At 35.1% G+C, this 21,470-nt stretch overlaps 1 protein-coding gene across 8 annotated transcripts in view; it reads left to right on the forward strand.

Moving 5' to 3' along the window:
• Window positions 1-21,470, forward strand: part of RIC-3 (RIC3 acetylcholine receptor chaperone) — an 86,347-nt gene that overhangs the window by 15,288 nt on the left and 49,589 nt on the right. For 4 of the 8 annotated variants that reach the window (XM_069825214.1, XM_069825219.1, XM_069825222.1 and 1 more), the window contains 4 exons: window positions 2,876-3,019; window positions 6,674-6,872; window positions 7,010-7,030; window positions 17,149-17,282. In XM_069825214.1, the coding sequence (XP_069681315.1) occupies window positions 2,876-3,019; window positions 6,674-6,872; window positions 7,010-7,030; window positions 17,149-17,282 (498 nt within the window). Of the gene's footprint in view, window positions 1-2,875; window positions 3,020-6,673; window positions 6,873-7,009; window positions 7,031-17,148; window positions 17,283-21,149; window positions 21,251-21,470 lie in introns of all 8 variants that reach the window. The other 4 variants (XM_069825215.1, XM_069825221.1, XM_069825216.1 and 1 more) reach the window with 3 other exon arrangements.

A 21,470-nucleotide genomic window follows, 5' to 3' on the forward strand; every position in this document is an offset into this window, starting at 1 on the left:
CTGGCACATAGCTATGAACCTAATAAAACCTAAGCACAGTAAATTCACTCACATAAGCAGTCAAACACAAGTTGAGCTGCCTGTATACAGGATGACCTGCGAGCTTGAGAGAAGCAGGAGCAGGTATCCCCACCACTCCAGAGAATTATAGCAGTAACTCTCAACCGAGGATGTTCTTTGTATGGGCAGGACCTCATTCCACTTCGTCAGACAGAGCGTAGCCGTTCTGGGAGTCATGTGCACATTCAACCAACAGGCATTTAAAATATTTAAATGGTAATAAACTATATACGTCAACTTCCAATGAGATTACCACGCATTTAAATTTTGATAAATTGAAATTGTTGTTGCATTATATAAAACAACTTAAAAAAATAAGACTACCGAATTTACAGGGTGTCCACCGCACATCTTGAACACCTGCAATATATGCTCCTGTTTAAAACTTACATCAATACTTAAACAAAATACACCCAAAACTACACTACACATTAGAAATTGAAAGTAACAAATCCATAAATTTCCTAGACATTACAGTAACAAAAGTTGGGAACAAACATGTTCAGAATCTACAGAAAACCCACAACAACAACAACAACACACATACACAACACATCCAATCATCCAGCATAACACAAGGTGCATTCCGAACAATGGTACACAGACTACTCAACATACCAATGAGCCAACAAGACTACAAAGAAGAGTTAAACACAATCAAATAAATGGCACAAGAAAACGGATAAAACCCTAACATAATCATCATCATCATCATCATCATCATCATCATCATCATCATCATCATCATCTGTGGTCATACAGCCCTTTTAGTTTAGCCTTGACCTCCTTAAGAATTGCCACTCAATCTTCCCTCTCTAGGGCTCTCCGTCTCCATCTCTTAATTCCTGCTTTAACTAGATCATCCTGAACATCATCCAACCATCGTAGTTTAGGTCTTCCTGTTCTTCTTTTACCACTTAGCGTGGCATCTAGTAATCTTTTAGGAATATTATTATTGTCCATTCTGATAATGTGGCCCAGCTACTCCAGCTGTCTAATTTTTATATCAGTGACAATACTTGAATCTTTATATAGTTTTTGTAGTTCAGAATTGGTCCTAATTCTCCACTCTCCCTTATCATAAATAGGGCCATAAATTTTTCTTAAAATTTTCCTTTCCCACGTATTTAAGATGATTATTGCTCGTTCAGGTAGAGTCCAGGTTTCGCTTCCAAAAGTCACTGTAGGTTTAATAATTGTTTTATAAATCCTCACCTTAATTTTTTTGGAGATATATCTGGTTCTTATAATTTTATCTAATGCTCTGAGGCTTCGATTGCCAATGGCTATTTTATCCTTGATCTCAGTTAATATGTTGTTATCCTCGGTGACTATCGAGCCGAGATATCGGAACCTTGACACTTTCTCAAAAGTAACCTCATTTAAGACAACAGTTTTTACAGTATTGTCTCTCGTGGTTATGTTATTCATATACTTTGTCTTTGTTCTGTTAATATTTAAATTTGAAGCATTTGTCTCATTATGTATCTGTTTGAGGACATCATCTAAGGATGACACATTCCGTGCAAATACAGCTACATCATCAGCAAAAGCAAAGTATTGAAACATTCTATTAAATATGGTTCCCCCTGGATTAATGCAATCTTTCTAATAACTCACTCTAGACCAATATTAAATAAGAGTGTTGATAAGAAGTCACCCTGTCTAATTCCATTATGAGTTATGAACTTTTCTGATAATTTATTCTGTATTTTAACTTTATTTTGTGTATTCATTAAAGTCATCTTGGTTAAGGCAATTAACTTTCTATTGATTCCAAATTCTGCCATTGCATCAAATATATAATTCCTATTTATTGTATCAAATGCTTGTTTAAAATCCTAACATAATAGACAACATAATAAGAAAGACCAAATGGAATTACAAAAAAACATAGGAATACAACACAAACACAAGAACACAAAAAATACATCACACTAACATACGAAAGCAAAAACAGACACAAGATTGCAACCTCATTCAAGAAATTAAATTACAACATTGCATACAGAACAAAAAACACTCTACATGAGCATCTCAACACACAAACAAATACAACCACACGGCGTATACAAACTCAAATGCAACACCTGCAACAACTTCTACATAGGACAGACAGGCAGATCATTTCAAACATGTTACAAAGAACACATCACAGCCATAATAAAATTACAAAACACTTCCACATATGCAGAAAACATCACAAATGCGGGTTTTTTTTTTTTTTATTTCACTCCAAATGCAAGTTAATAAGTTTTTGTGAACAATGCTGAATAGCTCTTGTCGGAATTCTTGCTTTCTCCCAAAATATAACGCACTCACATACCACAAAATTAGCACTTTCACTAAGAGTTAATTTTACCTCCCCTTTGTTATAAAATAAAACTTCCAGCACTTGTCTATTTGATGGTAATTTGTGTCCAGTTATTTGGTGCTTTATATCACCTATTAAAAACACACGTAATTGATGTGACATTATGTTAGAGTAATGACCCGAAAATACATGCGACACGATCAATAACAGATGAAGAACTGACTGTATTGCACGTACTGACAGGCCGAGGCCTGACTCAGCGTGAGAAGTGCGTTCGCGTTCCAATCGGCATGGATTACAGTGCTTCAGTCGGAACAAAATTTTGTGTAGACATGTTTTAGAGTCATTCGAACACAATTGGAGGGTGGGTGACACCCTACTGTCCACCCATGAGGTTACTGATTCCGTGCATTCTCTTATATTCAGCCCAAGCTTCTCGTCCATACGCTAGATACATTTGATAATTATGAACATGAGCTCACACATGTAGTTTTGTTGCAGCCTGGCCCCATTCCTGGGATGCGACCTCCAATGGGTGGAGCTGGCCATGTCGTGCCAGCACCAAAAGGCAGTGGAACCATGGGAATTGTCATGCCCATATATACTATTGGAATTGTTGTATTCTTCATGTACACGATTATGAAGGTAATTGTTTTTAACTGATCTCAGCTTAATCAGTGCCCATTTTCAGTTATTATTGATAGCTCTGGATCAGATCGACATATTTCCATTTTCCTCCATCATAGTTATTCCAGTTTCCATAGTGACACGTGTTACCAAGAGTAGAAAATGAAATAAAAGTTTGTTTTGCCTTCATTTATCTTTGTTCAGGAAGAAAGATATCTTTAGCTGTGAAGTTACTATTGTATGTACGGCCCAACAGGTTTATTCTTTCATGTACTGAGCGAAAGTTTCATTAATTATTCTCGACTAGAATAGAACCAGTAGCCTGTAACTACAAAGGACATTCATTTCAAAATATTTACGAATTTTCCTTCTCCTTTTTCTTATGGTCAACCTGATGCATTTCTTTGGGCCATATTTTTTTTGGTTGCTCTATTGCTCAGTCATACCTGTTTAGCCATTGCACATGTGCGTTCATATTATTTATATGTGATCTTCATTGTTTTGGTTTCGATATTTTACTTGAAATTTCATTCTTTGAGTAAAAATGAAATGGACACTAACACTTACAGTTTGTATGGGGAAAGAATGTGCTTACCATGTGCTCTCACTTGCTGTACCCTACTTCAAGACCAACAGCAACTTATTCTTAGAACCAATATCCACATTGTGTTCGTTTAGGTTGTGATGGAAATGGACGTAGTTACCAGTTACAGAAATGATTGGAAAAACTTGTGATTAAGACGAAATGGCAGTGTTATTCTTAGCACACATTTAAATATTAGATACTTTTTCTCATCACATGAACTGTAGTTACTAATGCTACCAAGAAAAACCATAGACGATTGAAGTTAAGCATATCTGAAAAGACTGTTTACATTTTAAAGACGAGGTCACTTTAATAGATTTTTTTATGGTAGGTTTAGATTGAATAATCTGTTAAATAGCATCCTTGAGGGTTTTTTTTTTAATGTTCACTTTGTATAAGCTGATTTTCGTCTGTTTTTCGCGATTGTACGATTTTTGACGAATAACATTTCAGATTCACTTCGTAGTTTTTCTTGCCTTTCAATTTACGTAATGTTATGGTTGTATATAATTTCCTGTTTTAAGTTTTTGCTCCGTCAAGTGAATTTAACGATTTGTAATAATCTAATGACCCTATTAGTGCGATAAATTTTCTTCTCCTTTTCACCTCAAGACAAATGTACATAGGTTGCATAAAAAGTTATGGCAACACTGCTGTCACGTGACAATGGTGCATTCGAGACCTGCCAGCTGTGTGGACATGAACAAGGACTGTTAGATGAGCTAGTGCAGCCAGCGGCAACAGTACTCTCTCAATCTACTGCAGTGTGTAGAACATTGACTTTCATAGAGATAGTGCGAGTGCCCTAAGACCACGTTTACAAAACTAGAGCAACGTTCCTGGATCAAAATTGAAGTGACACCAGGTCGTAATGCACAAGAATGTTTTCAGGGACTGCGTGAAGCATGTGCCGATACAGCATTGCCATATCGCACAGTGGCACGATGGGTTAAAGCATTGTGGGAAGGCAGGGATGCCGTTCAGGACAACCTCCATACAGGACGACCCTGCATGGAGGACAACACAGTTCAACTCCTTGCTTCCTTGTTGGATGCTGATCGCCGATGGACTGCGCGTGAGCTAGCAGCGGAAGTCGGAGTATGTCACAAAACTGTGCTACACATTCTGCAGGACATTCTGGGTTACCGCAAAATTACAGGGCGTTGGATACCCCATGAAATTTCCGAGGTTTAACAATGGCACCACTATGCAGTCGCACAAGCCTTGTTGGACCGGTACCAAAGGAATGATGACAACTTTCTTGGACAAATCGTCACTATGGACGAAACATGGGCTCGCTCATATGAACCAACCAAACTCGAAACATCAATCAAACGAATGGAAGCATCCAGGTTCTTCTCGTCCAAAGAAAGTGCGCCCTACACAAAGTGCTGTGAAGATGATGTTCATTGTGGCGTATGACATTGATGGGGTAATACTGCACCACGCTGTACCTCCAAGGCAGACGGCAAATGCGGACTACTACTGCAGGTTCCTGCAGCACCACCTTCGTCCAGCCCTCAGGAGAAAACGACGACACTTGGTGGTACAGAACCCCATCATTCTTCATGACAATGCAAGGAGTCACACCGCTGCTGCTGTCAAGGATCTCTTGCATCACTAGCAATGGGAGATTCTGGAACATCCACCGTACTCACCTGATATGAGTCCATGCAATTACGATCTTTTCACCAAAGTGAAAGAAGCACTGTGAGGGACCCGGTACAATACCAGAGATGAACTTATCCATGCTATAGGGCGGACATCAACAAAAATGGATGCGCTGATGGTGTACGACGCCTTCCAAACATTTGGCAAAAGGTAATAAATAAGGGGGGCGACTATATAGAAGGTACGTAAATGTTGTACCCCTGTGAATAAAGCCATGTGAGAAATATCGAACTGTTGCCATTACTTTTTATCCAGCCCTAGTAGATCAGTGGCAGAATACAGACTGATGCACAGGAAGAGAAATGAAGGTGCTAAACATTTTCTTGTTTAAGTGAAAAAGTAACAGAATACAGAAATAAATGGAAGGGACATTTAAATAACAATCCAACAGTAATATTGCTGGATAAGCATTATGGGAAGGTATACATAGACTTAGGATAAAAATCCACATTTTTTCTTTAATGTCTTTCAAACTTTGGTGACATGATTCTTGGGAGTAAACTAAGCAATTTATATAATTAAAACTTAAAATCGAATTTGTGGGCCCAAAGAACTTTTTTTTTTTTTTTTTGACTGATCAATCCACTCAAAAGATATGTCACATTATATGAGCATTTTAGGGAAAAGAAAAATAGGTATGTAATTGTATATTTTGGGGTAAAATAATTATAATCGTTTGAAAATAATTTTAGTTACAACATAGCCACATGTTTAAGCTTTAATTTGGTACTTCAGTGAAGTCTTTTGCCCAATTGGAAGTCTACTTCTTGTCTGTCGAAAGGCTAATAAATGTCGGAAAATGTGAGATAGAAGAAAAGAGACACCGAAGATGACATAAGGTATATGTGAATGCCCAAATAATTACGAAATTATTGAGAAAATGGGCACAAGTTATGTATTTTTGAAAACTAGAAGAAATGATATTCCAGATGAGGCAAAAACTTTATTTACCAAAATGTTGAAGAAATCTGACGTTTCTAGAGTTCATGTATACCTGAGGGATAGAGCAGCCTGGGATACCAAAATCAAGATGGTTGTAAGAATCTTTAAATTTTAAATTCTTTAGCAATTACTAGAGTTGAGATCATTTTATGTTCTTCCTTTTTAAAGAGGAAATGATGAGCAAGCAAATAAGCAGTTTAAGATTAATGTTTTATGAGAAAATTTACAAAGAAGTATTCACTAAATACCCAGAGAGTAAACTACGAATTTTTAAATACCTCATCAAGTCACTATTATATAATAGCGGTATAATGTTTGTTTTGTGATCTTCATCTACTTCACTAATCAGATAAAGTGTGTGCATTTTATAGAGTAGAGTAAGGGATTAAATGTGTTTTTATTTTCTTCACATTTATATTCTTAATTTAAATTAATAAACCATTTTAATTTGTGATTAAATAATTTGTTTAAAGGTTATGTTCAAGAAGCCTGGGCAATCTTCAGTCAGTTATGGTGACTTCAGTTCAGATCCTGAGTTCCGGAAAATGGTATTTTCAGATGAATACGTGGATGATCAAACAAACACTTACGGGGACATCTCTCGTCAGAAGGTGAAACATGAGACTGTTACTCCGACTTGGAAGACAACAGAAGAAAATGGCACAAAATTGGGTGTGTAGTTTAACATAATTTTGTTATTCTAACTTCAGTATTGATTTATTCACCAGAGAGCTGAAACATCACCATAAACAGATACCTACAATTCATTTTAAAAGTACTTATTATGATTTCTGTTTTTCATGCTTCAGGTTGGAAGGAACGTGATACGAGTAAGTCTTGTGTAGCCTATACTTAAGAGCTTTTATTCTACATTCGAGGACTCTGATTTTCGCTTTTAATTGTATTACTAAATGTAATTGAAGAGTGTGATCCCAAAACTCGCTAGTCCCTTTGACCATTTTTATGATTTATGCATTTGAGACCTCTATCATTATATTTTAAACTTATTTTTTTTCGAAACAACGCCAATCCTTGTCTAAAAGTTTGTGTTATTGTGCATGTCACTAGAAAACTCACTTAGTCTGTAGACTAGCCCAGTCCTTTCATAAAAATGGACTGAATCACACTCTTCAATTGTTTAAGATGCATTCCTTGTCGAATTGATATTGAATGAAAACGTAATTATGAGCTTGTTTTAATGTCAGTGCACAGAAATGAGTTTCCTAAAATTAGCATAGTGTACATGTTACTCAGAGCTCTTTTCTTACTTCTGAATGCAATCATGTGTATGGCATATAATTGTATATATTTCACTCGTCATAGTACATAGGAATTTTCTCTGCCCTGAGGTATCCCAACATTTCTCAGTCACATCATTCGGTATAGACCCACTGCCTAAGGTCTCTGACGAACTTATCGGCATGCTCATAGGGTCGATTTCTAAAACGAGGTCTAGACCACGGCCATGGCTTTGGATTTATAAAACGAGGTCTTTTCCATTTTTCTGAGCCATGGCTCGAAATCATGGTCTGAAGCAGAGACCACGGCTGGGGTAGGTTTAAAACCATGGCTTCATGTATACAAGATGGAGCCAGTAGATCAGCTGGATGATTATCAAAGGAAAATTTGTGTCTATGAGTATTAAATCCCCGGAAACAATTCTTTGTAACTATATAACGACAATAATTTCAGACGAATATTTCTATTTTTGAAGGAATCAACGCAAAATGTAGCAAGAATGCTAAAAATAATAATCTGCAACGAAATGCAAGAGGCGGCAGGTTGACAGTTTTTTTACACTTTGTTGCTTTGAGGGAAATAAGATATAATATTTTATATTAATTGTATACTTTTATGTCTATACGATGATGTAATTTAATTTTCAGTCTTTACAGTAGTTTTTGACATTTCATTTAATACTCGAAAATGATGTGGACTTGCAAGAATATGAAGCAAACTTGATTTTGTCTTTTTAAGTTTTATGCTACTGGGGCTTTCCACATAGTAGGCCTGTTACATGTGAAAATAGAACCATACCACATTTTAGTTTAAATTGAAATTTTAATCCAGTTAATATTTAGGTTATTAATTCCATAGAACCAGGTTTTCAGGCAGTTAATGTTGGTAGTAGTTATGAACAAATGATAAACAACAACATAAACGCTCGACTTGTGCTAATTATTTGGTGAATATCATTCTAGTACCTAAAAATCCATTCCCTATTAAATACTAAGTAATGCTAGTATTAAACGCACATAGCCTATATTCTGTAAATTAGTAAATTCAGTATAACAATAACTTAGCTGAGAACAAAAGAATGTGACTTAATGCAATTCAATAAAAATATTAATCCTGATGTTCATTTCTTTCTAATATCGACTGTTTATCGGCAGTAAAAATCTATTCTTAGCTGCGTTGCCATGTATAAAACGCAGGAACCTCGGTTTCTTCTCAAGCCGTGTCTCGACTTCGTTTTAAAAATCGTATAAGGTTTCAGACCTCGATCACGGTTTAAAAACCGAGGTTTGGAACCAAGATTTCGTGCATGTTTTAGAAATCGACCCATAGAGTCGGGGTGAATAACTACTAGTTAAGGATCCTGCCATTGGATAAAAAAAAGACATTTCATTGTTAATCAGATCGTTTAGATAAGAATAGCAAGTCTAATCTTAGATAATTTTATATTGACAGATTATTGCCTCATGGTTAATGAAGTGCTATTCATTTCTGAAGTTGAAAACCTAAAACTGTATAATCAAATCTATTAGGGCCGATTTCACCAAGTTTATTTAACTTTAATTGTTACTCAAAGCCTAGATCATATATACCCCAGATATGTCGGCCTTATAGGCTTTGACGTTAACAACTTTTGTCAGGGCTATTCCATATGAAATCGATCAGTAAAAAACCTCGCATTTTTTAATACTCTAATTTTTTCCCTTTTATACAAGATGCTGAGGACAGTGCATTTTCAAAAATATACTATCGAAAGTCAAACGGTTTTCGTACTATTGAGCGACAAATTTAGCGTATTTTATAAAAACAAGCCTCTTTCAGCGCTCAGAACTCTGGAACCGTTTACTGCAGAACATTGAATGGGAGCTCATTTTGAAGCTGACATTTGGTAGGTTATGTTAAGAAGTAATCCTTATTTTTATTGTATGCAGAGAGACAGATAATCTGATTTTACTTACTTTTAGGCTTTTTGCCCATTTGTAAAAATTTAAAAAATATTGAGAATAAACCTTGCATTATTAAGAGGGACTTCAGCGTTATTTGCTTAGTGGCTCGGCAATAAGTTTCGAGGGTATTAAATAAATTATTTTCACACGCCTAGACTTGAACGGCACAGTACCGCACACACTGGCCGAGAGCTGAAGATAAGCGAGCGTCGGGCGTCATTTTACTCCTGTGTTTATGAAAACTTGTGATAAAGCTAGCCCGGTTATGTGCTACTAGACGAAACATCACGTGTTTGTCTCCTGGCCTTGCTTGGCGTGGCTAGCTCCCGTCTCACAGTCAGCTGGTTACTTCACGTGTATACTATTTATTTTCTTTAGTTGATATTTTCAATACTTTCTTATCAACGGTACACCAGTAAAAAATATGTGTTTATTTGTACTTTCAATGCGGAATCTAACCATATATTTTTTAAATATTTTTTCGTGGTCAAAGGCATCTTAATGAAGAAAAATCTAAATTTCTCCATTTCCATAAAAAGTAAGAAAAATTGTTTACATGTCAATATAAACTTTAATTTCTCAGCATCGAAATAAACCATGATTTTGATCATTGGGTGAAATGGTTTTGGAGCCACAACAGTTTAAAGTTGCTAATTTTATGAAAATACGATAAATTTAAATATTTTTAATTTAAACACTATGAAGTTCTGATGCTTCAAACTTTGCACAAAGCATTATATCACAGTTGTCAACGGACAGAAAAAGTTTCATTGTATTTAAAAATTGCAAGGTCAATTTTCTCTATATTTTGGTCGATTTGAGATGGAATAGCCCGTCAGGTTTACTACGCTGTCATCGAGTTGTTACATAAGGAGTCACGTCATAATTCCCATTTGAATTTCATTAGCGACTGTACTGCCATCTCGTGTTCGTTTACGGCGGACGGGTGGCAATCCTGGCGGTTGTTCTCTTCAAAGTGCAAACGATTTTAACATAGCGATAACCTATCTGTTACATATATGATCTAGGCTTAAAATCTTCTTAATTAAAATACATTCAAGTTACTGTAATTGGTCAATATTTGGTCATTTAGATAATTAATCCTACATTAACGATAATAATTTTCATCATGGCGAGGACAATGATGGACTTTATATTTGAAAATGATGATTTCTCTCCGAGACGGGTGAGAATAATTTCCGAAAGAGAAGATTATTTTAATACATGATTAACCTATAGTGGATAGTAATAGCAAATGCTATGATATTTTAGTGTGTGTAAACAATTTTTAAATTAGAAGTTAGAATTAAATTAATTAGGAAGTTAGTCTGCAATATATGTGATTAGAAATGGTTTTCGAATTTGACCATTTCCCAAAACATAAACAAATATCTCAGGAATCTCAGGGATTATTTTTTTTTTAGAATTTTGCCTTCCATAGGCATCTGCTCTCCCGATCCCCATTTCATTTTTAGTAATGTCTGCATCTCGCTTCCCTGAGCTATTTAAGATGAGTTGCTTATTCAGATATAGAAGTGAAGTACAAATGAGAATAATATGAAAAAGATGAGAAAATATTATATACCTGACTGAAATGATCTTCAAGAGAAATGAAGTAAGAAAAGATGTAGGCTAGCTTTTGTCTAAAACCAAAAGTATAAATGTATCTCTTTCACTCTGAACTTAGAAAACTACGAGATTAACGAACTCGTTTTTTTGTACTGACTTAGTTAACTTTAATTTGTTAAAGCTGGAACATGTAGTCAGAAGATTTGTTTGATCAGTATCATTTCAGCATATCAGTTTAAATAGTTATAACATAGCTTTTTATTCTTGTATTATAGTATCTGTTTCAAATTTTAAGACATCAGAATTAGTACATTCAGTTTGGAAGCAACTAAATTTCATTCAAAAATAGGTTGTTTTAAGTTGTGGTGATGGATGGTGATTCTAAAATCTTGTGTCTGATTGATATTGTTTTGTCATTCGTGGATGGACGCAGTTGTTGATAAAATGAGGAGAAATAAGAAAAATATTGTGACCCTGCAAAATACAAATGTTCAGCATCAGTTTGTGTTTCTCCAGAACTATTGGGTGCATTTTGTTCATATTCAGTGTCTATCAATGTATTTATCTTCGAATGAGATGTACATGAAATTTCATAATTTTTAGTAGTAAATTAATGGGTCTTTTGAAGTCAAAAACACTATGGTGATCCACTTTAAGAATTGGTAGACAATTTTCTTTTTTATTTTTTGTATTGCATAAAATAAACTGGCAATTGTAAGGGGGGTGCTCATATCAATGAAAAGTGTCTTTGGTAAAAAGAAATTTGATGTTATATATAGAATTATATTTGCTTTTCATTGCGAATTTTCTCAAAGTGTGGACTTCTCAGGTAGCAGAAAATGCCTTATTATTGCTTGAGCACTAGCAGACCCTATTTTGTAACAGCTGTAAACCAATTTGTTTCACTGAAGTGAAGTCGAATATATTTAAATACTTATATCAAGTTGTGTAAATAGGAAGTGAACCTCGATCCATTGGGAGAAAAATGATAATATTGGAAAACCATAAAAATTACCTAATTTAGACCCAACAGAGTTATGTCATCCTGCCTAAGGTTTTTCCGTGGTTTTTCTAAGGCACTAAGACACATCAGGATGAGTCCTAAAAGAAATGGACCATTAAATTTTCGATATAGATGTCCTGGCTTAACTTTCATAGACTACCCTGAACTGCAAAGTGCCTTTCAGTGTGCAGCATTTCTTTTGATCCTGCAGTCAGCTTGTCCAATGCCTTCCCCTTCTTCCCCGTTATGGTAGCTGTTAGGTTATGTCCCTGATTGGACTTTAATGGCAACCACTTTTATCAATTTCATCTAGCGACTGCAAAAGAAATTACTTTATATCCCTTATGGAATTGCATGGAGCAACTGTACTTCCATCTAGCAGTCGATGATGGAGGTCCTGGTGGTTTTCATTTCATAACATGGGAATAGCCAATCTGATATATGTGATCAGGGGTCACGTCCATTTTCAGCTTTTTCCCCCTAAAATTTTCTAGAGCTCCTTCAGTGGAGTAGCGAAACCCAAAGTGAGACAAGTGGCCAATAGGCTTAAAGCTCACATATTCTCTTGCAAGGACGCATTTTCGCTACCTTTCAAAGTTTTTCCTTCTATTTCCATCTCTTTCAATTCAATTCAGTCTACACATGACAACAGAGTTATGGACACATCCTCCTGGTCCCTAGACAAGTTAATGTAGAAATACCCACATAATCGATGTGTTTAATTTTTAACAATTATCTTAAATAATAATGTAAAATCATATTGGACATGTCTCGTAATATTTTATTCTTGCTTGTAAACTTGCCTGTACGATAAAAAAGTTATTCGCTTAAATAGGATATAAAATGAACTAAATAATTATTGATTACACTGAATGCACCTTCATTAGAACACTATCTACACTATTTCTTGGAGAAAAAGTCTGTGATTAGCTTTCGTTTCGTGCACATTTTACATCTGAATTCTATAGTGAATTTCAGATAAGAACGATACTTAGGTAAACAGAAAAATGGAGTTTCACCACCTCCCACACCATTGTACCAAGTGATGACATATGCACCATAAATTAGTGTGCAATTCCTTTCGAGATGTTGGTCGTTACTGATAATTGAATATGTTAAAATCATGAGCTATGTCCAGAATGCAAATATGTGCTACAGCAAATTCATTTTCATAAAATTAATACTACTGTTTAAAGTAGGTGGCCTTCCATTAGCCCATACTGCTGCATTCCATGCAACTAGAACCTACGTCACAAATTAGGCCTATACCATATCACATGAAAATGAAGCCAGTACTTCAATGGCTCAGAACGAGACTGTTACAACTCAAAAAATTCACTTTTTGAGTTATTACTATCATTTGAACACTTGAATTGAGAACTATGCTATGTGAAATTGTTACAACTCTAAAAATTTCCTAGTGGGACATAAATGCACATATAACAGTTTTAAAGTTATGCTATTTAGTCTTTTTCTCAATTGGAAAGTGTTATATTTTGCGTTGTAACAGTTTTCCATTCTCAACTGCAAACAATGTTGCTAAAAGCAATGTTCCATTTTGACTTGTAACACTTTCGCATTAAAAATGTCCATGCTTCGAGTTTAGATTTGGCACATCTGATGATAAATTCATACAATAATCATAGCATACAATGTTATTATTACTTTTGTCTTCACCATCGACTTAGTATTGAAACATTAATCATCGTGAATGTTCCATACATCAGTATTTAATTCACTTAATATTTCATTTTATATCTCTAAGAAAGGTTCATGTTGTGTATGTAGTGCATGTAAGAATAATACAGAAACAGAGAAATTAACTGCAAAAAAGTTATAATAGACATATAAAAGAAGAAGCAACATTAAGGGCTACAAAGACTAAAGATATTGAATCAGAAAACAGGATCCAAGCAAAGTTGTGTGCTGCTTTGATATTCAGGCAGTTCTTCCTCCACCTTGTGATGAGTGTTCCTCTTAATATTATAAAAGGAAACTCTCCTGTTACAATCTCACAATATATGACATCGCAAACAGCCAGGGCCATTGTTATTTTTGGCATGAGGGCTTGGCCAAAAGAGGTTCAAAAGAGATTGGCACATGCCTCTATAATTTATTTCTTTGCCCAACACAGTAACAAACCAGGTAATTATGTTTTCAGGCAATTGTGTTGGGCAAAACAATAACAAATTCATTGCCCCATTATTTCTGCACTGCGTAACTAACCTGTGTTAATGTCATAACACAGAAATTTTTAGTCACAAGTCATACCGAGAATGAGAATGACTCTATGCATTCTACTGTTGAAGGGTGGAGGGGGGGGGAAGAATTATTAAAGAAGGACTTCCATTCTGCCAACGCAATGGGTATCAGTACTGAAATTGCCCAAGAAAAAAGGCAATATATACAAAGTCAATGAAGTAGACACACCAGATATCTTAGATTTGAAAGACTTAACACAAAAAATGGGAAATAATTTTTCCAGAAATAAAAATGGTGATAATATAAACTAGTCTACTATGAAAATCGTGGAGGTCAGAAAACAGGATCCTTTCGCCATCTTCTATAAGCACTCCTATGAACAAGATGATTTCGAAAAAATAAGTAGTCGACAAAGAGGAAGCGCAAGTCTTCTCTAGCCATACGAAAGCCAGTATTTTCTTCGCCTTCAGGGATAGATGTGGGGGGAAAATTTGCTTGATCTGTGTAAAAGTTTCAAAGTTTCCGATGGTGTTGAAGAAAATAATGCTACATTTGAATAACAACCAAACATATTTTTTCTCACTACATGTGGATGTTTAGTCGACTGTCCGAAGACAGGTTTGAACCTCATGGGCCTAAGTTACTGTACACCAATAAGGCATCACTCATGAGGCAACTAGGCTACATGACGCAATTTATTTCTTATTATTGTTGTAGTCATCCTATATCAACCAATTTCATTTTTTAGTGTTTCTAAATCCACATTTGACATATTTTTCCATTGTATTATCTAAATTTATTACAGAGTGATGTCAGGAAAAACCTGTTGCAAGTAATAATATATTATGAAATACTGTTATAGCTGAGAAATTTTGTCACAATATTTTAATGCGAAACTGTTACAACTCAAAAAAATGTCGCATACAAGTTACATAAAACAAATAACGACAAAATTAATATTTCAATAAACCTCTGTAACAATAATGATTACATATACCAATTTTCATTGTTGTGCCATGATTATCTGATTTACCATCTACAATGGAAAACTGTTGTTGTTATCTAATGCTGGGCTTTGGCAACGAAGCCATTAGCGTTCTTGCTCTCCAATATTTCTCTGTGGTGGATCCATCAGGTAGAACTTCACAGGTTATGAGATGATCTTCAGTCATTTCTTCTTCTTTGTTGCATAGAGGGCAATTTGGATTTGTGTAAATTCCTATTTTATTCAAGTGTTTGGCCAAATAATCGTGTTCTGTAAGCAGTCTGAATTTTGCTACTGCAGATTTACGTGGGATTTCTGGAATAATTTCTGTTTTTTTTTTTTTTTTTATCTTTGGCTTTGGAAAACTTTAAATGGCTGTACTGAAAAATCTCTGTTTTTGAGTTGTAACAGTCTCGTTCTGAGCCATTGACTTGTCTGGCTCTTCAGTAGCCATACAAAGATATATTGTGTCTAGGCATGTAAACCTGTATTGAACATGAGTGGAAACACTTGCCAGCGTCTCTGTTGTAGCACAGCCGACTCTGAACAAGTCACAGCATTAAGACGACAAATCTCGTTAAGTTAGACGAGTGCGTAATACATTCCATAATAATATCAAATGTTTATTTACCTCCATATCGTTCTTGTGTGGAAAAATCGGACTAATCAGTAAGTTACTATAAAATTGCATTTCTGACACAGTCTCGAAATCGCCATTTTCTGCATCTTCTTGCTTCAAAGCTAATAATGGTGAGCAAAAGGTTCACTCTTTCAAAATAAAAGAAAACTGAAATTGCTGGAAAATATTGTGTTGGGACTGTGATTTCTCAGCAATTGATGCGATAAAGTAACAGTTCAAGGAATGATGGAACCAGGGAAAAACTCATTATTTATTTATATGGAACTATTTTCGGGACCAAAAAAGGCGGGAAAACGATGATAACAGGAATGATACATCGAGGTTCCACTGTAAATGATTACAGATGAATAGCTACTTTATATAAATTTATGCAAAATTACAAATGTTTAGTTATTTTAGACACTAAATTGTAAAAAGTGAGGAAGTGTGTGTTGTTGTCGTAACACTAATTATACGAAAAAGTATTGTAATTTGGAACTTTTCGAGGAAATGAACATTTCTATATCTTTTGTATTGAAACCCTGTCTGTGAACAGCAATTTCTGCTACTATTGGATGGATTTTGTGCATATTCACTAGTAAGTTGAAACAGAAGTATTGTGTACCAAATATCATATTTACGAAATAAATGCGTAGTTTTTTGTATTTTAAATCAAAAGCACATAATAGCGGTCTTTGTCTAAATCAGTTCTAAAAATTTCTTGTTAAATGAATTTTGCTTCCTTCATAAGATGAAGTCATAAGTGAAATTATGTACTCACTATGTCCCCAAAAACTTTATATCAGATTCATTAATTACTTGTTACATAATATATCAAATAAAAAAATCCTTCAGGTAAAAAATTCTGGATTTAAAAATATAAGCTAAGCAAGGTTAACATAATCCAGAAATTCGGTATCAGTAAAATGATTCTATAAAGGAACTAATGCACGAAGTATGTCAGATTCTTGACATTCATTTTTTTTATTTTAAATTATTTGTATTTTTTAATCCAAGACAACTGGGGATTTCCTCTGTAAGTCATTTGAATGAAGACACTCTTAAAAACCAGTAGCAATTACATAATTACTCGTAATATAATGACTTCACTTTTGTTTTACTACTTAACTGCATTGCATTACTGTTTAATGCAAGAATATGTTCTCACCTAGCAGAATAATGCGTGTATACTTTCTCTAAAATTTTCCGAAATCGTTTTATTATGATTTTGACACTGTTCTCCTCATTTATAATCAACATAGCAAGTGTGTTGAATTTTGATAAGTTTGGATGTGTTTAAAGATGTTTTGGACAGCTCATTTCTGCACCAGTACTATTGCTTTTGGATTGGGGTTGTTGGGAGCATGGTTAACTCGTTTATTTTGCAGGGGATATAGAGATTGACCATCTTCGCAAGCGTCTTGAAGAAACAGAAGCTGCCATGGAGAGGATTGTAGCTCAGATGGGCTCGGTCCCACACAAGTTACACTCTTCCTCAGGCACACAGTTGATTGGTGCTAAGGTTAGGGGTCCATCCTCGCTCATTTTTGCATGGCATTCTGTGAATTTGATTCTAAGGCTGAAACCAATTGTTGTACAGTTCATAAAAATGACAGTTTGAAGGGAACAGAGAAGGAATCACTTTGTTAATTAATTTACAAAAAAAACGTAGTTTTTATTATTTAGGTATTAAATTCACTATGTATTGTGCAGAAATAGGAAAGGAGCAGCACATTATTTATGTATATAGGAGAAAAGAAATCGTGATTTTTTTATGTCTAGTTGAAATTTGAAAATCATATAAAGTAATATGTTTTGTAGATGCTCATGATATAATTTGGACTTGATATTTTTATCTTTTTAAAGACTTACGTCTTGAAATAGTGCAGAAATGGTGAACTATTGTATATATTAAATGATCTTAACAAAGGGAGGGTCAAGACTTTAGGCACTGTCACATATTACTACATTGCGTGTCATGTTCACCCACAAAGCAGTGCTTTGCAGCTGCGGGATCATGTGTAGATTTTTGTGTTGGCATTACCTTTTCAGATGATGAAATGCAAAAGACTGCTGACTTATCAGCTGCTTTAATTCTAAAGATGCACTTTCTTTTATGCCAGGGATGTCAAAGCGCCTGCACTGTGTGCCCTTAAGAACCCACATAACATTTCCTTAAGAGCTATAATTGTACTTTATCTTGCTAAAAAGTGAACCCTGGTGGATTTGTATTGCTTGTAGTATGAGCACACAGTGGAGGCATTTTATGCATTAGTCACATGCGATGATTGCGAGCAATTGCTGCATGAAAGCAGGGCATGGCATGCGTCTACTGCAACAACCAGTCAGGCTGCAGCAGATGCATGTGATGCAGTGTATTTCGTGCAGTTCACATTTGCATTATGATTCAATTTTCGACGATTTTGTCGTAAAAACTTAATTTCAGCAGAGATGAAGGTTCAAAATTCATTGAATTTGTTACAGTTCTAAAGATATTCTCTGATCCTTCGCACAAGAATTACAAAAATGTTGTATACAGGAAAACATTTGGAAAGAATTGCCTCTAATTTCGAATAGAAAACAGGTAAGTATTCATATTTTTTTTTGGGAAGGTATTAACTTATATTTTTATTTTTTTATGTAACTACATCGCAAAGTAACTCACAGTCAAGACATTTTAACTCTCGTTTTATTTTGAAATAAATTAGCACTAAATTCTTCTTCTTCCTTGGCTTTGCAGTCCTTGAAGTTTGACTTCAACCTCCTAATGACATCCGCCCACTCAATCAAGTCATCCCCATAAATCAATCTGGTTATTCATTTTGGGCTTCTCAACAGTAAGATTTTTGTTTTACAGAGTTTACATGTTTGTTTTTAACACACCCCTGCTTTCAGGTGTCAGGTACACGCCCTCATCCTTATCAAAATGGGATAGGTTTTCCTGCTTTCATTGACAGACTATCAACTGCTGCATTTAGGGGTTCCACCTACTCGACATCAGTGCAACCCTCAAGACAGAATAACCAATCATTCATCCCCCTCCTTTATCTGGGCTTGGGAGGTACAGGAATACCCCCAGAGGCGGAGTTTTACCACTAAATTAGTCTACTAAAGTATGCAACAAAAAATTATGGCGTACACTTACTATGTTCATATATCATTATTCATTTTAAATATATTAAAGTGCATTGCTGTTAATTTGGGAGAAAACACTTGTTTTTCAGTGTGAAATAGTCTTGTACAAATTGCAGAAATCACATCTCTGAAATCATACTGATATTACTATGCTTATTGTGAGATATTTAAAAAACGTGTATCTCAGATAATGAGAAGATCCTTCTCTTTTTGCCGTCATATACCTAAAAATAAAAACTACGATGATGAATTACTTATTCCTAGTCAGCGATAAACAAGTCCAATTTGTAAACTTCTCATAATACAGTATATATATCGAAAAAAGACAACTGCATTATTTTCTTGCTTTATAACACATACACATAGAAGTCCATTTTATTTTGCAAGGATTATGAAAAGAGATCGAGATCCATCAGAGACACCTGAAAGCATCTCAAAAGGGACAGCAAATTAGGTACTGGCTCTGTAATCCATTCGAAGTGGACTTGGGATCCTGACTCCGTATTTGGAATTTTTAAATAATGTAGAGTCGGCAAGGGGTACAGTGGGAAATATCCTACCAAAAGCAGTACCAGAATTAGAGTACAGAGATACTCAAGAAAGAGTTGAATTGGCTGGAACAGTGAAATCACTACAGAAGAAAAAACCATCGACTTGATGAACAGGATTGATATGATATGATATATGATATATGATATGATATGATATGATATGATATGATATGATATGATATGATATATATGATATGATATGGTATGATATGATATATGATATGATATGATATGATATGATATGATATGATATGGTGTTTATTATATTATAGTTCACAGACAAAGTACATACAAGTAATCAATTAAACCCTTACATTACACACTTTACAATTTTGACACAAATGGTGAACAGGATTGACGAAAGCTGTGCACCAAGTACTAGCAAAAGCTCCCAGGGAAGTTACTGCGATTTCTAGAACAAGATGAAGCTCATGAAGACATTAAGTGAAAAGATAGCCACTCCATCTGTGAGTACAGGCAGAATTGGTGCATTTGTAGATAATAAGGGAATTTCAAATTCAAGCCAGCAATGAGTCTATAAATTTAATGTAAGTGATACGATATTACTATAATTTCCAGTCGAATCTAAAGTACATGGCTGTAGGAAGACAAATATTCAAATAAAAATTATCATGCATGTTTAAATGCATAAAATGTACTACACCAACTCTTTTGAACCCACTGAGCTAATGTAAAAAATTAATTTATTGATGATTTCCTCCTTACTTTAATGTGACAGGAAGTTTTTTTCCCCTTACAGTTCTTGTGGGAGGTTTCTCAATATCATTCTTAATAGCTGGCAGAACAAAACGAAGCTGATTTCGAATTATGAAACTTATTCTTTCCGGTTTTCCAACAATTTTACAACACGCTCGTATAATTCATGTCTCTTTGAAATGTACACTCAATCTGTGCTCTTATCAGGGATATACTGGCACGTAGAATACGACACCCAGTTTCGGGAATGAAACAACAGTTGTGTTGGTTTGAATATTTTATTTTAGTTTCAGTTTACAAATGGAGAGTACAGAAGTAATTGATGAAGGGCTTGCAGCACCATTCCGAAATTAGTCCCAGCCACAACAAAATGTTCGCTATGGTGCGTTTTTATCATCACTTTAATATTTCAGTAGCTCTCTCTCCCTCCCTCCCTCCCCCCCTTCTCTCCCTCCCCTTCTCCCTCTCTATCTCTGAAATGCTACTAGTTGAATTGAAGTAAGTGTTCTAATTTTCAGAAAATATTTGTCTTATGGAGACATTAAAATGTCCTATATAAATCTTATTTGGTGAATCCATAAATGCATATAGAGTATTAGTTGGGAAGCCAGAGGGAAAAAGATCTTTGGGGAGGCGGAGACATAGATGGGAGGATAATACTAAAATGGATTTGAGGGAGGTGGGATATGATGGTAGAGACTGAATTGATCTTGCCCAGGATAGGGACCGATTGTGGGCTTATGTGAGGGCAGCAATGAACTCTAGGTTCCTTAAAAGCCATTTGTAAGTAAGTAAGTATAATTTTTATTTAGGCCTGTCATTTAGATTCTTCATTCTGAGTGTTAACTGTACAACATTGGTTACAGTTTCTTCCTTTCTCATCCAGGCTTGAGGTAGATTTCATCTGAGGAGCTCGTCAGACATGTGTGGACATTGTATGTAATGCTTTATCACGTCACCCTGTCTTTGTCCTACTTCTCTCCTAGTTGTGACAGCAATCTCAGGCTTGTTAGCTGAAGTGGATCTTCAGAGAGAGATTCTAGCAAAGCGTGCTGAGGAACAAATCAGTTCAGAGTCAGACAGAAAGGTACCGTGCACAAACACACATGACGTCAGTGTTTTTGCATGGCAAAATAGCTTCGTCACACAGTAACAAAGCGTATATTGACCATGTTTGTTAATAGTATAATATTGGATGCTGAGAAGCAAGCAGTTCTGATTAATACAAAGACGTTTATTCCAATATTAGTAACTTGGAATATGGTTATGTCATCATTTTCCCCTTTCCTGTATGTTGCAAATTTATT

The sequence above is a fragment of the Periplaneta americana genome, chromosome 5, assembly GCF_040183065.1.
Source record: "Periplaneta americana isolate PAMFEO1 chromosome 5, P.americana_PAMFEO1_priV1, whole genome shotgun sequence".
Lineage (NCBI taxonomy): Eukaryota > Metazoa > Arthropoda > Insecta > Blattodea > Blattidae > Periplaneta > Periplaneta americana.